This window comes from Akebia trifoliata, chromosome 10 (genome assembly GCF_017979445.1).
Source record: "Akebia trifoliata isolate Shusen 1 chromosome 10, ASM1797944v1, whole genome shotgun sequence".
NCBI lineage: Eukaryota > Viridiplantae > Streptophyta > Magnoliopsida > Ranunculales > Lardizabalaceae > Akebia > Akebia trifoliata.
In genome coordinates this window covers 24,466,707-24,487,973 of record NC_141384.1, presented here as the reverse complement: position 1 = coordinate 24,487,973, position 21,267 = coordinate 24,466,707, and the positions used below count along the sequence as shown (strand labels likewise).

At 33.9% G+C, this 21,267-nt stretch overlaps 1 protein-coding gene across 1 annotated transcript; it reads left to right on the top strand.

Moving 5' to 3' along the window:
- Nucleotides 1-4,871: 4,871 nt before the first annotated feature.
- On the top strand, nt 4,872-16,875 carry LOC147393386 (Oxidoreductase family protein). The gene is made up of 7 exons (XM_086455885.1): nt 4,872-5,121; nt 6,476-6,646; nt 7,628-7,792; nt 7,887-8,051; nt 14,480-14,614; nt 16,280-16,377; nt 16,512-16,875. The coding sequence occupies exons 1-7, from the start codon at nt 4,927-4,929 to the stop codon at nt 16,699-16,701; spliced, it is 1,119 nt and encodes a 372-aa protein (XP_086312011.1). The 5' UTR covers nt 4,872-4,926; the 3' UTR covers nt 16,702-16,875.
- The last annotated feature ends 4,392 nt before the right edge of the window (nt 16,876-21,267 follow it).

The following is a 21,267-nucleotide window of genomic DNA, read 5'->3' as shown; positions in this document are numbered from 1 at the left end:
ACTCTACAAGCTATCTACATACCCCTCACACCCCTTCTCATTAACCAATTCACCTAGCCCACACTTTCATACCTCTTTTGTCATATGTCACCATCTCTTCCATCCTCTTAAAATATTAACACCTATCATCCTTACATAACCATTCTTCTGACCAACACCCACACCCGTAACCTCACATAATACTCAATTTATATAGGTTAAAAGGTCTAACCCATTTGAGTTAAAAATAACTCATTTGCACCATTTACCACTTTTACCTTCCACCAACCTTAAATCTCAATCAAAATCCTCCAAATCCCATGTTGTTATCTTTCACTATATACCTTTGACTATCATACCCTTAAAAGTAACCATCAACCCCTATGAAAACCCTTCTCACCCTTTGAAAAATCCATGCTTTAACACCCCCTCAAGTCATCTTTCTCAATCTCTAATTCTCTTAAAACTCCCTCAAGTCTCATATTTCATCTCATCTCAATGTCACTCTAAAAATCCATAAAAATTCAAACTAATATCTTCACTCTCTTTTCCTAAAAAGAAAAAGGAATTCTACATATTTCTACTAATGACCTAAAAAATAATTAAATAAATAAAGAGAAGACTCAAGATTCAAGGTGAGTGTGGGATAATATTTTAAGGTTATATAACTCCCTCTCTCTCCTCTCTATTTCCATTTTCTAGCTTCCTCCCCCACTTATTTAATTCTTGTTTATAAATCTCTAAAATGTAATGTCAACCATCCCCTACCTTCGGTAGATTGGATTTCAGTTCGATTGAAAGTATAGGGGTTGAAGTCTCTTTTAAAAATAAAAGTATACCACATTTAATCCCTAATCACAAGTTGCATGAACCACAAAAATATTTTGAGATTATTGATAGTTGAGCCCTTTTTATTCCATGAGAATGGACCCATAATCACAAAGCTCATATTTTTCCTAAAATTTTGTGAGTTTAAGACAAAAAATATGGTGGAATATTTTCTCTCAATAAGATGACCCTCCTAGTTTAAGCCGATATAAAAAACCCCTCGGCACAAAATCGTCATATGATTGAATATTTTATTTTTCTAAAAATGATCACGTTTCTCAAGTTACCACCTTTTGGTAGAAAGAGGGGTGTCTAACACCTTCCCCTATCTCTAACTGAATCCTTACTTAAATCTTAGGTTGATCAGTGTTCTAATTCGTATGAGAGTCACTATGATACCAAAAATAATGACTTTTTCCAAAAAATACATTCCGGATGATCATTCACACCCTTTTATAAAAAGAACGGCGGTGACTCCAAATCCACGTCATAGAAATTTTCAAACACGAAAATCTCATATGTACAGTAGGTATTATAATGTTAGAAATACTTAACTTAGTAAGTTTCATGGAGAACTCAGATCCATAAATAATTCTAAAAAGGAATTGGTCTTCATCTGACTTTTACTTATTACACCCCCAGTTAAAAAAATGACTAATTTAGAATAATGAAGAGTTGGTACGACTATAAACACTATTTTTTTTTCTAGATTTTATTTGTATTCAGGTTTTGGATTTTACATGAGCCTAAGGATCATTATAAACAACTACTGAAATTGTTTAAGGGTGTCTGAGCCAAACCTTGGTAGTATTTGAATAGTGTGTTTTAATCTTTAATTGAATAATTTGTGAAATTGAGTTGTAATAAGTAAAATTGTAAAAGTTTAATTCAAGGTAGGAGCAACACCAATTACAATATAATGGACAACAAGAAAAAAAAAAAAAAAAACCATTGTAATATCGAACATTTTAATATTGTACAATGTGAGGATTATACTTAAATTACTGATACAATAATCTAGAATAATGAAATAATTTTCTTATTGAATGGTGTAACTAGGACATGGAAGACATTCGTATCAATACTGTTGTAATTACATGCCATAGTCTCGGTCATATTATCATTTATGTTGTCTATCCAGGTATTGCATCATTATTATTGAAAAAAGTTCGGGCAACTCATTCTACATTTTGCATTCCATTAGATATATTGAAAAATTCAATGTATGAATTCACTACGCTATCGTTTTCAACTGAACTGTTCAAATAAACTAAACTTATTATATAGGATGAAACTACAATGCAACGTAGATTTTGCGTTGAAGCTGTTGATTGTACACTACGAGATATTAAAAATAATAATAAAGCATTCGGTGGTATCACATTTGTACTCAGAGGAGATTATCGGCAAACATTGTCAATTATACATAAAGGAGTTTATGAGGAAATTGTGGCTACATCGCTAAGACAATTTTTACCTTTTAAACATATCCATGTCGTATCTTTGGTACAAGTGGTTGGATAAAGTTGATCGTGAGAATGTTACTTTTGCAAAGCTCTTAATGAATTATAGTTAATAAATTAATTATAATTTTAAGAGATGTGTTTGATTTAAATATTAAATAATTAAAAAGATAATATTAGTTTTTCTTTATTTGTTGTAGATTGAAATGATGATATTAGTTTTAATTGATTTATTATCGATTGAAATTGAACCAGAAAAACCTGTTCAATTACCATTAATAGTATGCAATTGTGCAAGTCTTTAAGACCTATTGTGTGTTGTTTATCCTGGGTTGAATGAATTACAGGCAGTTTCAATAATTTTTTTTATTGAATGAATCATCCTCTCTGCATGTAATGGTGATGTTGATGATGCAACATTACATATATTCTTAGGAGAAAAAAATGACTTACTTAACTATAGAAAAATGACAGAAGAAGAAGTAGATGACCAAACCATAGTTAATCGTTATCCAAATGAGTATTTGAACTCTCTTGCTACTCCTGGATTACCACCATTTACTATTGAACTTAAGGGTGGATGTATGATAAAATTGCTAATGAATCTAGTGCCAAATGACGATCTTTGTAATGACACACGATTGATGGTTGTGCGGTGTTCATCACGAATAATTGAAGTAAATATTTTAATTGAAGAGAAATCTAAAATTATGGTATTTATTCCTAGAATCTCTCTAGCACCATCATCTTCAGAGCTACTGTTTCAAATGACATGACGATAGTTCCTAATACGACTGGCATATGTGATGACAATCAATAAATCATAAGGGTAGTCAATCAAATATATTGGTATTTATTTACAGAACCCTGTGTTTAGTCACGACCAACTATATGTAGCATTCTCTAGAATCACTTCTTCAAAATTCTAAGTATTTTTACAAAATCATTTTTGACAAAAAAATATGATTGGATCGACAAAGATTTATATTAAATTTTCAACACGTGAGGAATATTCCATATGTAAGGAACACATGCACGTGTCACACAAGTGCCATAAGCACTAGCATTTCCTAATATATATACGGGAAATACTAACGTCCAAGACCTCATAGGGACATTAGCATACTCTAACACATTTTTTTTCTTCCAAGAATAACCTTATTCAATTTGTCTTTTAGTGAAAAATACAGGGGTGTGTTAGTTTCTTCGTAATGAATGTTTGTTTGCATTGATTGTCAAAACATTTATTACAAGCAAGATATCTAAATTTAAATAATAATTTTCCTTAACATTTAATATGTAAAAGACGAGCGTTTTTTATGTAAAAAAAAAAATATACATTTTTTATTTTTTCACTAAAAAGCCAAATAGGTAGGAGTATTATTGAAAATGATATGGTAAAGAATTCTAACGTCATCATAAGGTCTTGGACGTTAGCATTCCCCCATATATATATATATATATATATGGGTCACGTTCGACAACCAATGTTAGGGAGTTAAAAAGGAGCTTACACGTTTGTCAAATATTTGCTTAAACTTTTTGGAATGAGTTAATATTTTGTGAGGATGATCTTTACAGTGAGAAGATCATCATCACAAAAAATGAGCCCAATCTGAACTTCTAACTCTATGAAAAATGGTTTAGAAATTGTGGACTGTTGATTTTTTTTTTACTGAAAATTTGTAAACCCCTATGATGTACTTCGAAGTTTCAGATTGGGTTGATTTTTTGTGAGGATAATCTCCTCACCATAGAGATCTTCCTCGTAAAAAATCAATTCAATTTGAAACTTTTAAGTTATGTAGGACAACGTTGGCTACCGAACATCATCTTATATTAACCTACATCACATTTTTTTTATCTTTCCTCTTCACTCCCTTTAACTTTATTACATATTTTCCTTCACTCATTTTATTATTTTTATTTTTTACCTCTTAACCTCTATTATTTTAATAAAAACGGTAGGACTCACTTTTGTGGGAGACAAATTTAATTAAGATAAACCTCCCATCTAGTTATAATTTCGTAGGACCCACTTTATATCATTTATTTTTCATCTCATATAATTTTATTATATTTTCTCTTTTACCTCTTTAATTCACTTAATTCTTTTTCATTGTTTATCTTTTTAATCTCAATTTTTTTAATAATACCTCTCTAATTTTTTTTCCTGCTTTTATCCCTTTAATTCGATTTTAGGATTGAGTGTTTTTTTTATTTTTGTTTTTTTTTTATGGATAAATCTCCCATCAAACTATAGTTTCATAGGACATACTTTATTTTCTTTACTTTTTCTCCTTCTAATTTTATTATATTTTCTCTTTTAATTTATTTTATTATTTTTCATCTTTCATCTTTTTAATTTTAAAATTCTTTAATAATATTTTTTAATTTTAATTTTATTTTTATCTCTTTAACCTTCCATTAAATTATAGTTTTATCAGACCACTATATTTCTTTTATATTTTATCCATATAACTTATTTATATTTTATCTTTTACCCACTCTATTATTTTTCATTTTTTTACATCTTTAATCTTAAAAATATTCTATAATACCCCCTCGAACTTTATTTTCAAGTTTATTTCCCCTTAACCCGGTAGGGGATGGCAATTAAAGGAAGAGTACGCGATAACAGATCAAACGAAGGGAGATGGAAAGGCAGGGAGCGATGACAGGCGTAGTGAAGTATGGAATAATAGGAGTAGGGATGATGGGAAGAGAACACCTCATAAATCTATCTCATCTTCTTACCGAAGGTGTCTCTGTTGTCTCCATCGCTGATCCTCACATCCCTTCCCAACAACTTGCCCGAAATTTAGCCGACTCCTTTAATTGGTCAATTAAGGTAATCCCCTACGCCTCTTATTTTAGATTTCCTCTATAATTTACTAACATGCACTGTGATTGAGTGCAATTTAGCTGTTTTAGTACATTTTATGAGGTTTCTGATTGATGCTCCAATGTAGAACTAATAGTGACTGGTTTAGACTGAAAAATCAGTTTTATTTGATGAACTTAACCATCTAATAATTATAATTTTTAACTTTAAAATTCTTTAATAATGTAGAAGTGATTATTTTAGACTGAAAATCAGATTGATTGGATGATCTTCGAGTTCTTAACCATCTACTAATTATAATATTTATTTTTAGTTACTGGCAGTTATTAGTTTTTGTTGGATGGGTAAGATTGTTCAAGTGAAGTGGTTTTTTGTGGGTCTAGAGAATATTCTTTATGGAACCCACTGTTTGGATGGGCCATCAAGATTCAAGACTGATGAGAACATGGGACCATTTGTATTGTGGGGACATGTAGCAATGTAGATAATAAAGCAGGTACTATTCAAATATATATTTTATAAGCGAGGGAAATACTTCAACAGCTGTTTATTTTGCTGAAATTCGTTGTTTTTCAATATTTATGAAAACTGCCATATACCCGAATTCACACACACACACACACACACATGTATGTATGTATGACAAAAAAACGATTATCTGATGTATGGTGGTCATTGTTCGACCTATGTTATCATTATCTGGTTTGCTTGGTTTGAATTTGAGTTTGTGGTTCATCACTCTAGAACAAACCCAGTTCGTAGATGGCATTTAAGTCAATTATGTTAGTCTAAGAGAAGAAGATTTGGGTCATGGGGGCATGTTATCGGTTTGCAAACACAGGGATATCTCTAATATTTACCAAAACTCAAACAGGGGATATCTCTAATATCGACCAAAATGGGGGTGGGGGGGAGAGGTATACTGGGAGTTTGTTGTTTCCACAAACCCAGTATGACCCGAAGCTGTTCCGCACCGGTTTGCTGTTTATCTTAATAGGAGCAAATCCAGTAACACAAGTTCGGACAATTTAGTGAAAATTTACCTTTATGCCCTTGAGTTGAATGTGAGTTCACAGTAAGGGTGAACAAGTAAATACGTACAATATATAACAGTTTTGGTAAAAATAATCTACCTCCACCTCCAAGGACTTACCCTACACTAAGATGGAGCATTGCTTAAATCTCCCTCCACATCCAGAGTCCTATCAAAACAAACTTGGTGCTACTTTTCCAGCACTAAGTCCAGGATAAGTGTGTTTTTGTTTTGCATTTTAATTGCATTCCATGATACAATTTCCTTGCAATTGTACATCTGCTTTATATGTTGTCTGCTTCAATCACGAGTTTGAGAATTGCACAGGTTTTCTCAGGACACCAGGAGTTACTGGACAGCGGGCTTTGTGATGTTGTGGTTGTATCAACTCCAAACATGACTCATTATCAAATACTTATGGATATCATCAACCATCCAAAACCCCATCACATACTCGTGGAAAAGCCTTTGTGCACTACTGTCACAGACTGCAAAAAGGTCAGGTATATAATATTATAATTTTGAAGATGCTGTTTTAATATTGCTGGATACCTTATTCGTGTATGACAAACTATATTAGTTTGTATTTCCAGTTTGTGAAAACACTGAAGTTAGAACATACTGAAACATGGTGGATTCACATAACTTAGTGACGTAATTATTTCAGTATCAAACCAAATTTCAAGCATTTGGTTCTTGAGTGGCCTCGATGGATGATCTTATACAAGGAGTCCATGTATGTATGATAAATAGTATGTATGTTTTAACACAAGTGCATGCTCAATGTTGCATTTTTTCTTTATTTTGTGTGATATGCTTTGAATCCGTTTACAATTGTGCCTACAGAGATGCCATCTTACTAAGTTGGTAAGTTTTGCGACCGTTGATACCATGTCTTGGGTTCAAAACAACCAATAATTACTGACCAGTAACCTGCTTGCCAATCAATATAAAATGGTGGACCTCACTCCTTTTATACCCCATATAAAACGGGTTGGGATTTTATCCTATCACAAATCTCGAGGGAAACTTTTAATTTTATTATCTTTTCCCCTTTCTTTTTAAGAATGCCCTTCCAACTCTATTGTCTTTAAGGGGGCAAAAGATGAAAAACAATAAAGTGGGTTAAAGGGGTAAAAGAGAAAATATAGTAAATTCAGAGGGGATGAAGAGTAAATGCAATAAAGTAGATCCCGCAAAATTGTATCTGGATGGGATGTTTATCCTCACAAAACTGTAGCTGATGGGATGTTTATCCCCACAAAACTGTAGTAAGTGTGGGTCCTACAATCCCGTTTTATCGTATATATCTTACCTTAGTCTATTACCTGAATTTGAATTGTTGAAAATATATCCCCACATGTACTTCCTCTGGATAATGTAGAACAATGTATGTATGGTATATTTTTGGTACTCTATTACCATCTTTCTATGTTATCCGCTTTAATAATTTCAATGGAACAAGGGTTACTCTTCTAGGTCATAGATGCTGCCAGAAGAAGGCCAGAGATACTGGTGCAAGTTGGACTAGAGTATAGATACATGCCACCTGTTGCTAAGTTGATAGAAATTGTAAAAGGGGGAACAATTGGACAAATCAAAATGGTGGCCATCCGGGAACATCGTTTTCCTTTTCTGGTTAAGGTAGGTTGGACTTCTTTCCTCCATGCTGTCTTAAGGCACTCTTCATGTTACCACAGTGGTGGTTACTGTTCTAATTGTTCCAAACTCATAATAGGTCAACAATTGGAACCGCTTCAATTGTAATTCAGGAGGTACTCTGGTGGAGAAGTGCTGCCACTTTTTTGATCTAATGAGGCTTTTTGCTGGTGCAAATCCAGTTCGTGTGATGGCTTCTGGAGCTATTGATGTAAATCACAAGGATGAAATTTATGATGGAAAGGTAAGTCTTTGTGAATAGGCATTAACTAATATATCAAGTTTATATATTCAACCAATGGGACTATAGTACTATAATTGGAATGAAATATATACAAGAAACAGATGTACTCATACTTTTGGTGCTATGACCTGATTTATGTATATCATTTTTTCTTAGTCTCAGTGATGCCTTTCACCCTAATAAATTTCATATTACCTAAAAACTCAGATCATATTGATCTTAGTGTGTTTTTATTAAATAGAGAAAGTATGTTAGTTACATAACTACGCCAAGTATATCAACATGATTCTGATAAAGAGTTGTGCTGTAGTGACCTCAAGATTGTACCTCATATCGCACATCGTGACGTGAAAGTGTGTAGGAATCATAGGTGCTTTTTGACTCATATCTCGATGAAAAGCATCTATGGTTCCTATGCGCTTTCACGTCAAGATGTGTTATATGAGGTACAATTTTGAGGCCATTTCAGCATTATTCTTCTGATAAATTTCAGATTAACTGAAAACCTAGATCATGTTGATCTCGGTGTGTTTCTATTAAATAGAGAAAGTGTGTTTCTTATCTGACTACCCTAACTACATCAGCATGATTCGGTGCATGACGATACACCTTAATAAATCAATCTAACTACTTTAACTACATGATCTAATCCTATTTAACATGATTTGATGAATCTCGACACACCTTAATAAACTACAACATTTTAATACTCTAATACCTTCCCACAATCAAAAGTTCCTTTGATAAGGAACGTTCGATTAATTACATAACATCAACACCCTCGATCGTGCTTGTTGAGGATCACCACCGAATTGTTGATGAATCTGATTGTCAATTGCATGTCTATGAGATGAAGATGTCTTTTTGATTGTTGTATGAAAAAGATGGATGATATACCCATGTGTATAAAAGATGATGAGCATTTCGCTCAACTCAGATGGGTTTCGATTGGGCCAATTTTCGGTTTAGGATAGATCAAAACTTGATGGATTTTTAATTTGAAAAGATTATAATGATCAAGGTCTCTAATGACCAATAAACAAGTTCAATGTTGGCTCTTACATGGGCTTGGTTATTGTGGATGACCTTTTAAAAAACTGGGCTCATCTTGAGCCAATTGGGCTTTGGGTTTATTTGTGATTCCCAAAAGCATTAGTTGTGGAGATCTGTCAACTCCTTTTTTTTTCTTTTTGCACAAATAAAGGTAAGGATAAATTAGGCATGGGGCCCACTAGTTATGAATCTAGTAGTCGAACATAAACAAGTAACTCAAATTGGGCAAATGAAAGGTCTTGGACCAAAATTAAAGAGTTGGACATTGACAATTGGGCAAAACTATGTATCATGGCTTTAGGAAAAAATGAATAGACCAATGGATGGAAAAGACCAATATACTAAACCCATATAAAGGAGCCTAAGTGGGATTATGGTTTTAGGAGGGCTTTTGATGATTGGGAAATAGAGGAATTGGCAGCTATGACTGGTTTAGTTATCGATTTCTGAATATACATAGAGGCGGGTGACAAACGAGTGTGGAAGGAAACAAAGGTGTGTTTTCGGTTAGTTCTTTCTATGGATCTCTTCACGATGAGGGGGATATTAATTTTCCAGCAAAGGCTATTTGGGGACCAAAGGTACCTTCTAAGGTGGCGTTCTTCGTTTGGGTGGCAGCATGGGACAACATTCTCATTATGGATCGACTCATTCAAAGAGGTTTTTGCTTTCCAAATTTTTGTGTTCTGTGTTGACGCAATGGGGAATTTGCAAGCCATCTTTTGCTTCATTGCCTAGTGGCAACCGAGGTTTGGGGGTATTTTTGGAGTTCGTTAGGGATTGTGGGGTCCGCATTCAGTTAGATGTTTCTTTGATTCATGGTCAAATTTGAGTGTTTCTTTCATGGGGTAGGGGCAAACAGATTTTGTGGTCTATCACTCTGTTTGCGGTTTACTGGGGTCTATGAAAGGAACGAAACAATTGCATTTTCGAAGGATAGGAGGTTTCGGTGCAATTTATTGTAGACGCAATAAAAGGATTCATTTTTTCTTGGTGTAGAGTCTTTGTACAATTTAATGACATCTTTTTTGATGATTTCATGGGGAGATGGCATTGAGTGTGTAATATGTAATCTATTACTGGTTTGTTGGTTTTTTTCCTTGTATTCTTTTTTGTTACCTTGACCATCTTATTAATACAATGCAAAGAAAAAGGTGCCCATATGTTTAGCTGGGGCACACATTTTCATAGGGGCACCCATGATTTAAACCCAACTTGTTGAGTTTCAAAGGGAGACCCTAAATAAGTAGGCGTCCATCTATTTATCTCTTCTTTATATCTTCACCTCTTCACCATCACCACCACCACCACCAACACTGTTGCACCTACACGGCCCAAAACCACCACTCACCACTCAAAATCTTCATCTTCTTCATCCATTTTGAGATTGTCTTTGATTGTAAATGATTTGGGTGAATATCCAAGCATCTCTTGACTTGTCTTTATTATTTTTAAGAGTTTTAAATAAAAAATGATATATAGAAAGAGAGAGAAGAGAAGAAAATGAAGAAATTGTGAAGTTTTTCATCGAAAAATGAAGATTTTCAGCGGAAGTTATAGGAGTTTGGCCGTCATCGGTGAAGAGGACCATCGGGTTCCGTCCTGGGTGGAGAGAGAAAGAGAGAGGGGAGAGTATAATGGATAAAGTGCTAGTGTCCACATCCTGCCCCACTTAAGCAATAATTCGATCTTTTAAAACCCAAGCTAAAATTTTTATACTCCCTTAACACGAGACTTGCTTGCTCCATTCTTGCTGTTATTAGGGTTGTCAATGGATCGGATCAAATCTGAAACCCTATCTGATAACTTCGGGTTTGGATTGATGTTTTGGATTTCGATAAGGATCCGATTCGATAATATGTTAGAAAGTATATAAATTATATTATATATTTATTGAGAAGTATGGAGTTTATTTAGATTTTGTATATAAAATTGGATTTGACCCGATCCGGTTGTTAATGGATTGGATTTTGATCTTAATATTGAATTTCGATACTTATCGGATTAGTCATGGATCCAATCCGATCCTTGTTGGATCGGCACCAAATCAACCCTGATCTGATCCATTGACAGCCCTAGTTGTTGTAGCTTGGTTGTTCCCTCATAAAAAGTATTATACTTTTGTTTAGAAAGTCTGGTCCAAAGTTCTTGAAATCATTGGCTCTCTACTCCTTGGGTATTAGTACGAGAAGAGTAGTGTTCCAACATGCAAGGTTTGCTTATTCAGAGACTCTAGATGAGCTTAAAAAATGTCCGTAGAACAACATCCCAACCAAAAGGCTTGGTGAGACTTAACTTGACTGGCCAGACTAAGAGCCCCCTTAAGAGAGTTTGTTGGCACTTACTCTCAAGACAACAATTATCTCCTTCTCTTGCAAAGTGAAAAAATGCCCCATCTCTTGTCCGAAGCTGAGTAGTTGCCTAAGGGGCGCTTCGCTCGTGTGTAGTCACTTCAGCTACAAACATCTTCATCAACAAGTGAATGCTATATTTTGTGATCTATAGTATAAATCTTGCTTTAAAAAAAGATGACAATGGAGATATAATTGTGTAGGAGAAACTCAAGCCAATTTTGAGCGAAGCAGGTCATTTACATCCCCCTCAAAAGGCTCATGTTGAGGGCACCCAACAGCTTGGATGCCCACGTTTTTTTAAAAAAGTTTGAATTATTACTCAAGTGGGGGCTAGATATGAGCACCTACACTTTATCCATTCTACTTTCTTCTCTCTCTTGCCTTCCTCCACTCATAACGGAATCCGATGCTCCTCTTCGTAGACGACAGCCTAACTCTGTAAACTTCCATCGAAAATCGTCACTCTCCGCGAGAAGCTTCACCATTTCCTCATTCTCTTGTCTTTCTATATATTATTTTTGGTTTGAAACTCTTGGAAACAATGGAGACAAGTCAAGAGATGCTTGGATGTTCATCCAAATCATCCCCAACCAAAGAGAATCCTGAAATGGGCGAAGAAGAAGATTTTGGGTGTTAGGTGGTGGTTTTGGGCCGTGGGAGGTGGTGATGAAGAAAAGATAAATAGGTGGGTTTTTGTGTGAATTTGGGTGCCCTTGTGAAACTCAATAAGTCGGGTTTACAACGTGGGTGGGCTAAGAAAATGGGCACCCAAGCTAAATATATGGGCGCCTTAAACATGAACCTTTTGTGAAATAAAGAAGGTAGTTCTTCTTCAACTGTATCAGCCCCTATGTAATTTTGGATCTGATTAACAAAGATGGTGCAATTGTGACATAGATGAAGATGGTGTTGATCACCCTCAATCCTTTCTCAACGGCTGCAATTTGAGAGAGTTGTTGAGCTAAGATGTTGCAATGATAACTAATCATTCAATTTGTTTTTTGACAAATGCACAACGATGTTGGAATAATGATCCCTGCATCTTCTACTCTCAGATCAATCTAAGATATTTGAGATGTCTTTTTTAGTTTGGTCGGTAATACAAGTGAAGGTAATGATATAAGTATGTAATGGTTGCAAATGACGTATTCGAAGAAATGTGTCTTAGATAGAGGGATGGAACTGAAGGTAGATAACCAAGAACAATAAGACGGAGATGATGAATTTATATGAGTTCTTGAGTCAATGAGTTAAAGAACCTCCAAAACTAGTAATGCGACTATTTAGACATGAAAAAAAAAATGGAGATGTAGATATCATTGTGATGAGCGCATAAGAAAGAGAGCAATCTTTCCCCTGATATGATAGACTATGGGAATAGCGTTGATCTGAAATTTAAGATGGAAGGGGCAAGAGCAATCCGAACGACAAAGCTTATGACTTTTCTCGAGGAAGCACTTCATCATTGATGTTCTGCGTATGAAAGATCAAATATTACAAAGGCACACATGAAGTAAAAATTTGCTCCCTGGAAACAAACATAGTTGATGATGCATTGAAGAAAGAGATAAACATGAGAAACACTGAAAACTGTGAGAAATAGAGTTATGATATGTGAGAGTTTGATTTGAATAACCGGACTTAGAAGACAAGAGCATGACTGGCCTGATTGCAAGATTGGGGCCGACCATGGCTCTGATACCATGATAAATTTCAGATTAACTGAAAACCTAGATCATGTTGATCTCGGTGTGTTTCTATTAAATAGAGCAAGTATGTTAGTTACATAACTATCAACATGATTCGGTGTATCTCGATACACCTTAATAAATACAATCTAACTACCTTAACTACATGATCTAATCATATTTAATATGATTTGATGCATCTCGATACACATAAACTATAACATATTAATACTCTAATACACCCAATTTATGCGAATCTAAGCATTGACTCGTACAAAAGGATTGTGTTGATTAAATTAGGCTTGTCGAAGGGCTAAGTCGGGGTCCTATTCTTCACTATGGGAACTAATATCGACACCTATGTCAAGATAACTCTGATTACGATCCCCAATTTCTATAATTGTTTACAACGTATCAAAGTTCTGTAGCCAGGTTATGGACTTGGTATATCTTCCCACAACTCCAAATGTATGAAAACTTTTCTCATCACACGCCCTTCTAAATGATCAAACCCGAGAAATAGTTTCTTGTGCATCTCTTATCAAGGGTTCTTTTTCATTTTTGTGCAGTCCAAAATTCCAAAGTAGCTAGGCTCTTGCCCATAGAATCTTCCGTGAATGGATATTCATATCCATGTCATTTGGTGCTGACTTTAGGATTGTGGCTTTCAAGGCGTTTGGGGTTTATGCCTTGAGGGTTGGCTAGGGATGGGGCTTCCCCAAACTGCCTTTTCCTTATCAAGAAAGTGTGAAGGTTCACGAGGAATAGGACTCATCCATTGCAGTTTTGAAGAAGGCAGATATTCCATGCCTTCAGCCCTTTATAATGCCTTTTAATATAAATGTGCCCCTTCATTTATATGCTGATGGTGGAAGGTTGTAGTAGCGTAAAATTTTCAATGTATTTTCATGTCTATCGTTTGTTGCTAACTTTTGGTGAAGATATTATAGATCAAATAACATCTAATTGCTCAATATGAAGTGATCGATGTTTTTTCCATAATTTTCCTAAATACCATTTTTCTACTAAATTTTTAACCTATTATTTATTTTATTTTTATTTTTTAGCGTTAAAAAAAGTATGCCCATGTGGCTTATGCCCAGACCTTTGGGGACTTACACCCCATGCTTTATGCTATTGAAGTGCCTTACTCATGTCTTTACATATAAAAACATTAGTCAAAACACTAGCTTTTGTGAATGAAACTTTACCCTTGTGCAATATTTATGTCCTGTCCAGACAGCATCATTGCCTGTTAGCTGCTTAATTTTATAGTATATTTGGGACATAGAAATTTCTTCTAAACTTTCTAACTTTTAACTCTTTGCCACAGGTTCCTGATATTATCGATAATGCATTTGTCATCGTAGAATTTGACAATGGTTCTCGTGGTGTGCTCGACCTTTGCATGTTTGCTGAAGGGAGTAAAAATGAGCAAGAAATCTCTGTTGTTGGTGACCTTGGTAAGGTAAATTGTTGTTTCCCTCTCATTTGATGCTCTATACCAAGCATCCAAATTTTATTTCCACTTTGTTTTGAACTATCATGTCCTTTGCGAATTTCAATTTCCCTTTTTTTTAATTTTATCTTCTTTTGAATTTTTGTCGATATTGGACTCACCTACTCATTGTGAATCTTCTCCACTTGTTTCATTGACTTGCTGAGAGGCATAGGTTTGCAGTACCTGTCATTTATTTTCTATTTGGTGAATACCTGCATTAGATGGGAGTGTGAAATAAGTCGTCCTCTCTTCCTATTCTGTCCACATTGCTCACATAGATGGTATTCATGAGACCTACTTTACTAGGTTTGCTAATATAGTAGTGAATCACGAACTGGGACAAACCGAACCAGTTCAAGGTTCAGTTCGTGGGTTCGTCAAAAATAGCGAACCTAACGACCCCCCTTGTATTGGTGCCCCCATGGTTTGGTCAATATTAGAGATAACCCTTATTTTAGAAATCCCAAGATTTGGTCAAATATTAAAGATAACCTGTTGTTTTTAAACTGATGATATGCCCCCTTGACTTGAGTCTTCTTCTATGAGATTAACATAAATGACTTAAATATCCGCCACGAACTACCTCTATGAACTGGTTTGTTCAAGAGTGATGAACCACGAACACGAATTCGGATCGAGTGAACCAACGAACCAGGTAACATAGCATGAGACTACATTCTGTAGGGCTCACTAATTGATCTTTTGAGTCACAAGCTATTGACATCTCGTTATGGACCAGGATTGGATTTAATCCCATATTTTTAGGTTATATTCTGAGGATTTATTTCTCCTTTTTTATTATTATATTATCTCTCACTTCTATATTAGCAAGAGATGTAATCTTTTTTTTTCTTTTGATAAGCATGCGAGTTAGTAGTGAATGATTAGTCAGTGAAGTGGGGATAAGCAAAGGAGAGATTTAATCGTATTGGAATTTCAAGAGGGAATAACTGTAATTGTCCTTTCTTTTATCAAAAGTTGAGTCGGATGATTCATCCCATTCTATTAACTTTTTTCGTGACGGATCATATATATATATGGACTATTTAGAAAAATATGTGGATACCACCTGAGTAGTGGAGCAGTGATTTAGCAACCTGGGTGTGCTCCTCGGGGTCGTGTGATCGAGTCTCCTTACCTGTGATTTTACTCGATACGCCTGTTTGTGGTAGTAAGGTGTATTTGCAGGGATTAGTCCCACAATTACCCCCCCGCCCCCTAAAAAAGAAGAAGATAATAATAAAAAATAAAAAATAAAAAATAAAAAATAAAAAATAAAAAATAATTATAAATTAATAAAATAGAGAGTTTCCATTGCCACACCAAGTTTGTGCTAATTCTTTGGTGAATTACATATGAATTGGTGTGGCGTTAGCAAAAGTTGGTGTGGCAGTAGAATCTCTCATAAAATAATATATGGATCAAATAGTTATGAATTTATGATCATTCAATTGGTTTGATTGATTGGTCCATCTTATATCTCAAATTGATGGTAGGTGTTGAACTATCTTCTTGTGCAACATGTGTTTGTTCTAGGTGGATAGAATTATAGGATTGTCTTCCTACATGCTTCCCTCAGATCTAATATTCATCTTATGCTCTCACTATTAGTAAGTATGGATTTTGTACCAGAGTGAGGCCTTTGTTCCTGAGAGTATTGTCCGTGTGGGTACCCGAGCAGAGGGAAGAGATGGCGTCCAAACCTTAAAAGCCGAGAACAAGCAAATTAAGTGAGTTCTATTAATATTTTGATTTTTTCATGCTCTCACATACTAATGCTCAGAGCTTAACAAAGCTGTAAGGAACTTCAAAATGTGATAGAACACAAGATAGTTGTGGACTTAATTATAAATGTGTCAATCAGATACGATGGACTACATCACGGGTCAAGTTATTTGGAGCACCTTAACTTCTTATCTGCTATTAAAGCTCAAGGTGTCAGTACTCCTGCCGTGGACTTGCAAGATGGGTTGCTCTCGGTTGCCATGGGAGTTGCTGGCCAACTTTCTATAGAGAAGGGCAGGTTTGTTACCATTGAAGAAGTCATGGAATAACAGAATTTTAATGCTTATGTTTGAATCCTACTTATTTCTCCCACCATTTTAGCTTTTTGTACATTTCTTTGCTTCTTTTTTTTTTTTTTCCGTATCTAAATGTATATCAGAAAATGTTATCTATGTGTACTATTATGACTGAAAATCTTTAATTAATCTTATTTTCATATTGAATTATACTTCAAATAGGCATTCCAATAAAGGGAATAATTACTTAAAATTACAACTCAATCTGAAAATGTTTGACAATCAGTATTCATTCTAGAATCCAATGTTATATTTGATTTGAATTTTGAAAGTGATTCTTTCATAATCAGAAATAGAAATTGGCAAAATCAAGTTTGATGTAGGATCGGTTTTGTTGCATTCTTGGAATCTCCTTTTTGTTTTTTACCCCCAATTTTCTGTCTTTTTGGCATATGATTACATATTACTTGTCAGCATAAGGACACTATGATTCTAGATTCGAAAATCAATTTACCATATAACTAAACAATATTTCAGAAATCAATTTTCATAATCTAATTCGAATAATTAAAATTGGAATTTGGAATCAGAATTAATAATCTGAATCTCCAGTTTGGTTCTAAAACTTCCCCTCTTTTGATCCTTAAATATGTGTAAGGTAAGGTTTTGAGAAACCTATCGTGCTTGAGATCATGGTTTAAAATTTCATTTCGTTTCGGTCGAAAAGTTTTGGATTTTCAACTTTTCGAAACAATACACCATTTGAATCAAAATAATTGACGGAACGTTAATTTTTCAATTCAAAATTTTCATTTTTTCTGCATATTTAAGAGATCCAAAAAAGAGGAAGTCTGAGAGACACCAATTTGAGATGGACAGAGAAAGGTCCAAATTTGAGATAAAGAGCCATATCAGAATAAAAAAAACCTGATTAATGAATTGTCGGAGTTGGAGTTTAAGGTTGGCCTCTTCTTTTTTCTTCTCTCTCTCTCTCTCTCTCTCTCTCGATACAGTGGACAGAAGCACGGTGGTGTTGAAGAGATGACTTGCCATCGAGGCCTTGACCACGGTCACCTCTTAGAGATTTACGAATTTAAGCAAAGCCCCTCCTTATTTAAGTAATATTTGAAAAACCCCTGTATTTTCAAACTAATTATGAGTGCCTTGACTTGGGTATCCTCTAAAAGACCTTTTTAACTATTTCAAAATGCTTTGGTATTGTTTTGGTCTTTGAGAAACATGAAACATTGAGATAAAATAATATTTTAAACCTTACTTGAGATAACACATATTTCTTTGTTATAAAAAATTAGAGTTTGGTCGTACCATAAAAAAGGAAAGATAGTAAAGTTAGAGAGGTATTATAGAAAAAGGGGATACAAATAAAAGATGGTAAAATTATAGGGATATTATTAAAAAAAAGGGAAAGACAATACAGTTGAAGAGGGTAGAGAGAAAAGGCAATAAAGTGCATAGTCTAGATCTCATTCCATTGTAGTTGGATGTGATGTTTATCCCTCAAAAAACTATAATTGGAATGAGATCTATTGTTGTATTTTATCATATAGACTAAAGGATGCTCGTGCTGTAGAGTTCGTCCGTGTCTACGACATAGGCATCTTCTTTGGGGTTAAGGGGGTAAAAGAAAAAAAAAACGAGTTGGAGGGGTGTTATTTGAATTTTGAGATTAAACTGGTAAGAGATAAAAAATAATAAAGTGGTATGAAAAAAAATGCGAGTTTTCTTTCTCTCCAAAAGTGGAGAGAAATAAAGAGAAAATTATAAAATATTTTATAATTCCATCTCTGCCTTAGATCTCTTTTTAAGATATTTTAAAATTTTAAAGTTGTCCCAACTTCTCTCTTGTCAATCCAAACATAGTGGAGAGAAATTGAATTTCTCATTTTCTCTTTCCTTCTCTATGTTTATATTGAGAGAAGTGAGGATAAGAGAAGGGAAGAGAAACTCAATTTTTCTCCACCATGTTTAGATTGACAAGAGAAAACTTGAGACAACTTTAGAATTTTAAAATATTATAAAAGAGATTTAGAGGCAGAGTCGGAATTGTATAATAGTTTATAAGGGCATTTCTCCATTTCTCTCCTCTTCTCTCCATTTTTGGAGAGAAAGAAAATTATCATTTTTTTCTCTCATCTTCTCTTCAATTCTTTTCTCTTCTCTCTCTCACTTTTCAATTCAAATAAAAGAAATGAAGAGAAACTCATTTATTTTGTCTTCTCTTATCTCCATTTCTCTCAATCTAAATACAGCTAATGAGTTTTTCTTCCCTCCCCTTCTCTCAATCCAAACATAGCCTTACTTAATCTCAAACATGCTGATCACTATATATATATATTTATAAAAAAAAGAGTCTCCTAGTATTATTTATTCTTTTAATTAGTAGTTTCTCCCCATTATTAATCCTATAAACCAAGAATAGTTTAAATGAACACTCCCAAACTTTCAATTTAAAGAAAAAAAAAAGGGGAGGTTAGAGATGTTAATAGTACATAAAACAATATGCACATTGGTTTGACATACAAGATCATATTAATTTATATTTTAAATTATGAAATATACTTCAATAAATCTTTTAATACGGTGAAATAATCAATCTATTATGTTAATAAAAATGAATTTTTTACCAAAACATGATTACTTTGGATAAAATTCCGATTCTGAGTCACTATTCATTTTAATTCCGAAAACGTAAACATGCATGATCACAGGTTTTCAAGTGACAATCTCATTGGTGCTTTTTTCCCAAAGTGACAATTTCATTGGTTATAAAAGTGATGACCTCCTAGGTTCGTTACTTTTAAAGAGATCATCACTATATAAACTAGTAAGATTGTCACTTTATTAAAAAATAAAAAACTAACGAGATAGTCACTTTAAACCCGTGAGATCATCACTTGAAAAACCTATAAGTTGACGTTTTGAAAATTAAAATGAACAATTAGTCAGAATTGGAATTTCGTCATATTTGGCTCACATTATGGTAATTTACCCCAATAAAAATAAAATAATATTTTAAGAGAGTTTATATTAACACATCAACTTTTAATTTCAACACACCAATCCTTTCAAAATCAGATAATTGTTGGGATTTTTTCCAAAACGTGTGAAACTTATGTCTAAATTTTGATTTCGGTATACTAGTCATTTTAATTCCCAAAACATGCATTTCGAGAGCTATTAAAAGTGATAAACTCACGAGTTCGTAGGTTACAAAAGTGATGAAGGCATGTTTTGAGAACTAAAATGACCAGTGTACCAAACTTGGAATTTCGTCATATTCAATGCATGAAATGGAGATTCACATGTAACTGTTTGTATATAAATTGGTGTGCCAATATAATCTCTCTATTTTAATCATTCCTTTTTAAAATTCTCTTGCAAAAACTTAGGGGTCTTCTTTGAGGATATATTTAACAACATGATTCATAGCCATTGCAACGTCTCGATTGGGAAAGACAAACGAAGCTATTAAGAACAAAATTTGTGACTACGGACCACCATCAAAGGTATGAAATTGAAATTAAAAAAAAAAAAAGATAAACTTGTCCAACCAAGTCTAACGCACCCGAAGCTCAATCTTACCAATTTGGATGACTTTAGGTTTGGTGGTCGATCCAACTTTTAAAAAAATATTTACTAATATAATGAAAGAAGATGGAGTAAGTGTGGCTGGACACCAAAATTTGGATTTCACAAATGTCCCATCTTTACATTTAAACTTAATTCAATCAAGGTCATTTTGGTAATATAAAAAAACTAATAAAATTATAATTTAATTAATTTTTAAAATTTATAAAAAAATATCACTTTTTTAGAGAGCTGTTATTGCTACACCAAGTTTTGCTTGGTGATTTACATAGGAATTGGTGTGGCAATACCATCTCTCTTGTTCTAAGGGACCAACTAGTTGCACATCACTAGTAGTTGGTTGCACACCAACATTGAAAAATAACCTTTTTTTTTTTGTAACCTTTATTTTAGACTAATTGCACTTCATTATCAGTAACGTTAAGATTTAGGGTTATTTGTCTTCTCCATTTTTGTAAATTGTAAATATGCTTGTTATACAATCAAATATTTCATAAACTATCCAACCAATATTAATTTATGTGAGCATGGTTGAAGAAGAATTACAAAAAAAAGGAATGCAATATTTTTATTTTATTTTGAGTGCAACCATCCAAATAGAGTGCAAAGGGAATTTTTTAAGTGATAGAGTGCAATTGGTTGTGGGTGGTGTGCAACTAATAAGTCTCTTTTTTTCAATATTATCTTCACCATCACTTTGGATTAATATTTTAAATTAAAAAAAAAAAAAAAAACCCTTATAATACATATGCGTTTGAACTTGCCACCTAACCTAGTAGCTGAGTACTTGGTTAACACAGGTGACACAGGTAAACATGTTTTATAATCAAGAGCTTATATTGCCACACCAACTTTTACTAATGCCTCATCAAGATGTTTACTAATTCTGAATTGGGTTGGCGTTAGCAAAAGTTGGTGTGGGAATAGAATCTCTCTTTGTTTAACTGGCTAGAGTATTCCATGTTCTTACATTACTGCATCTACTCCAAG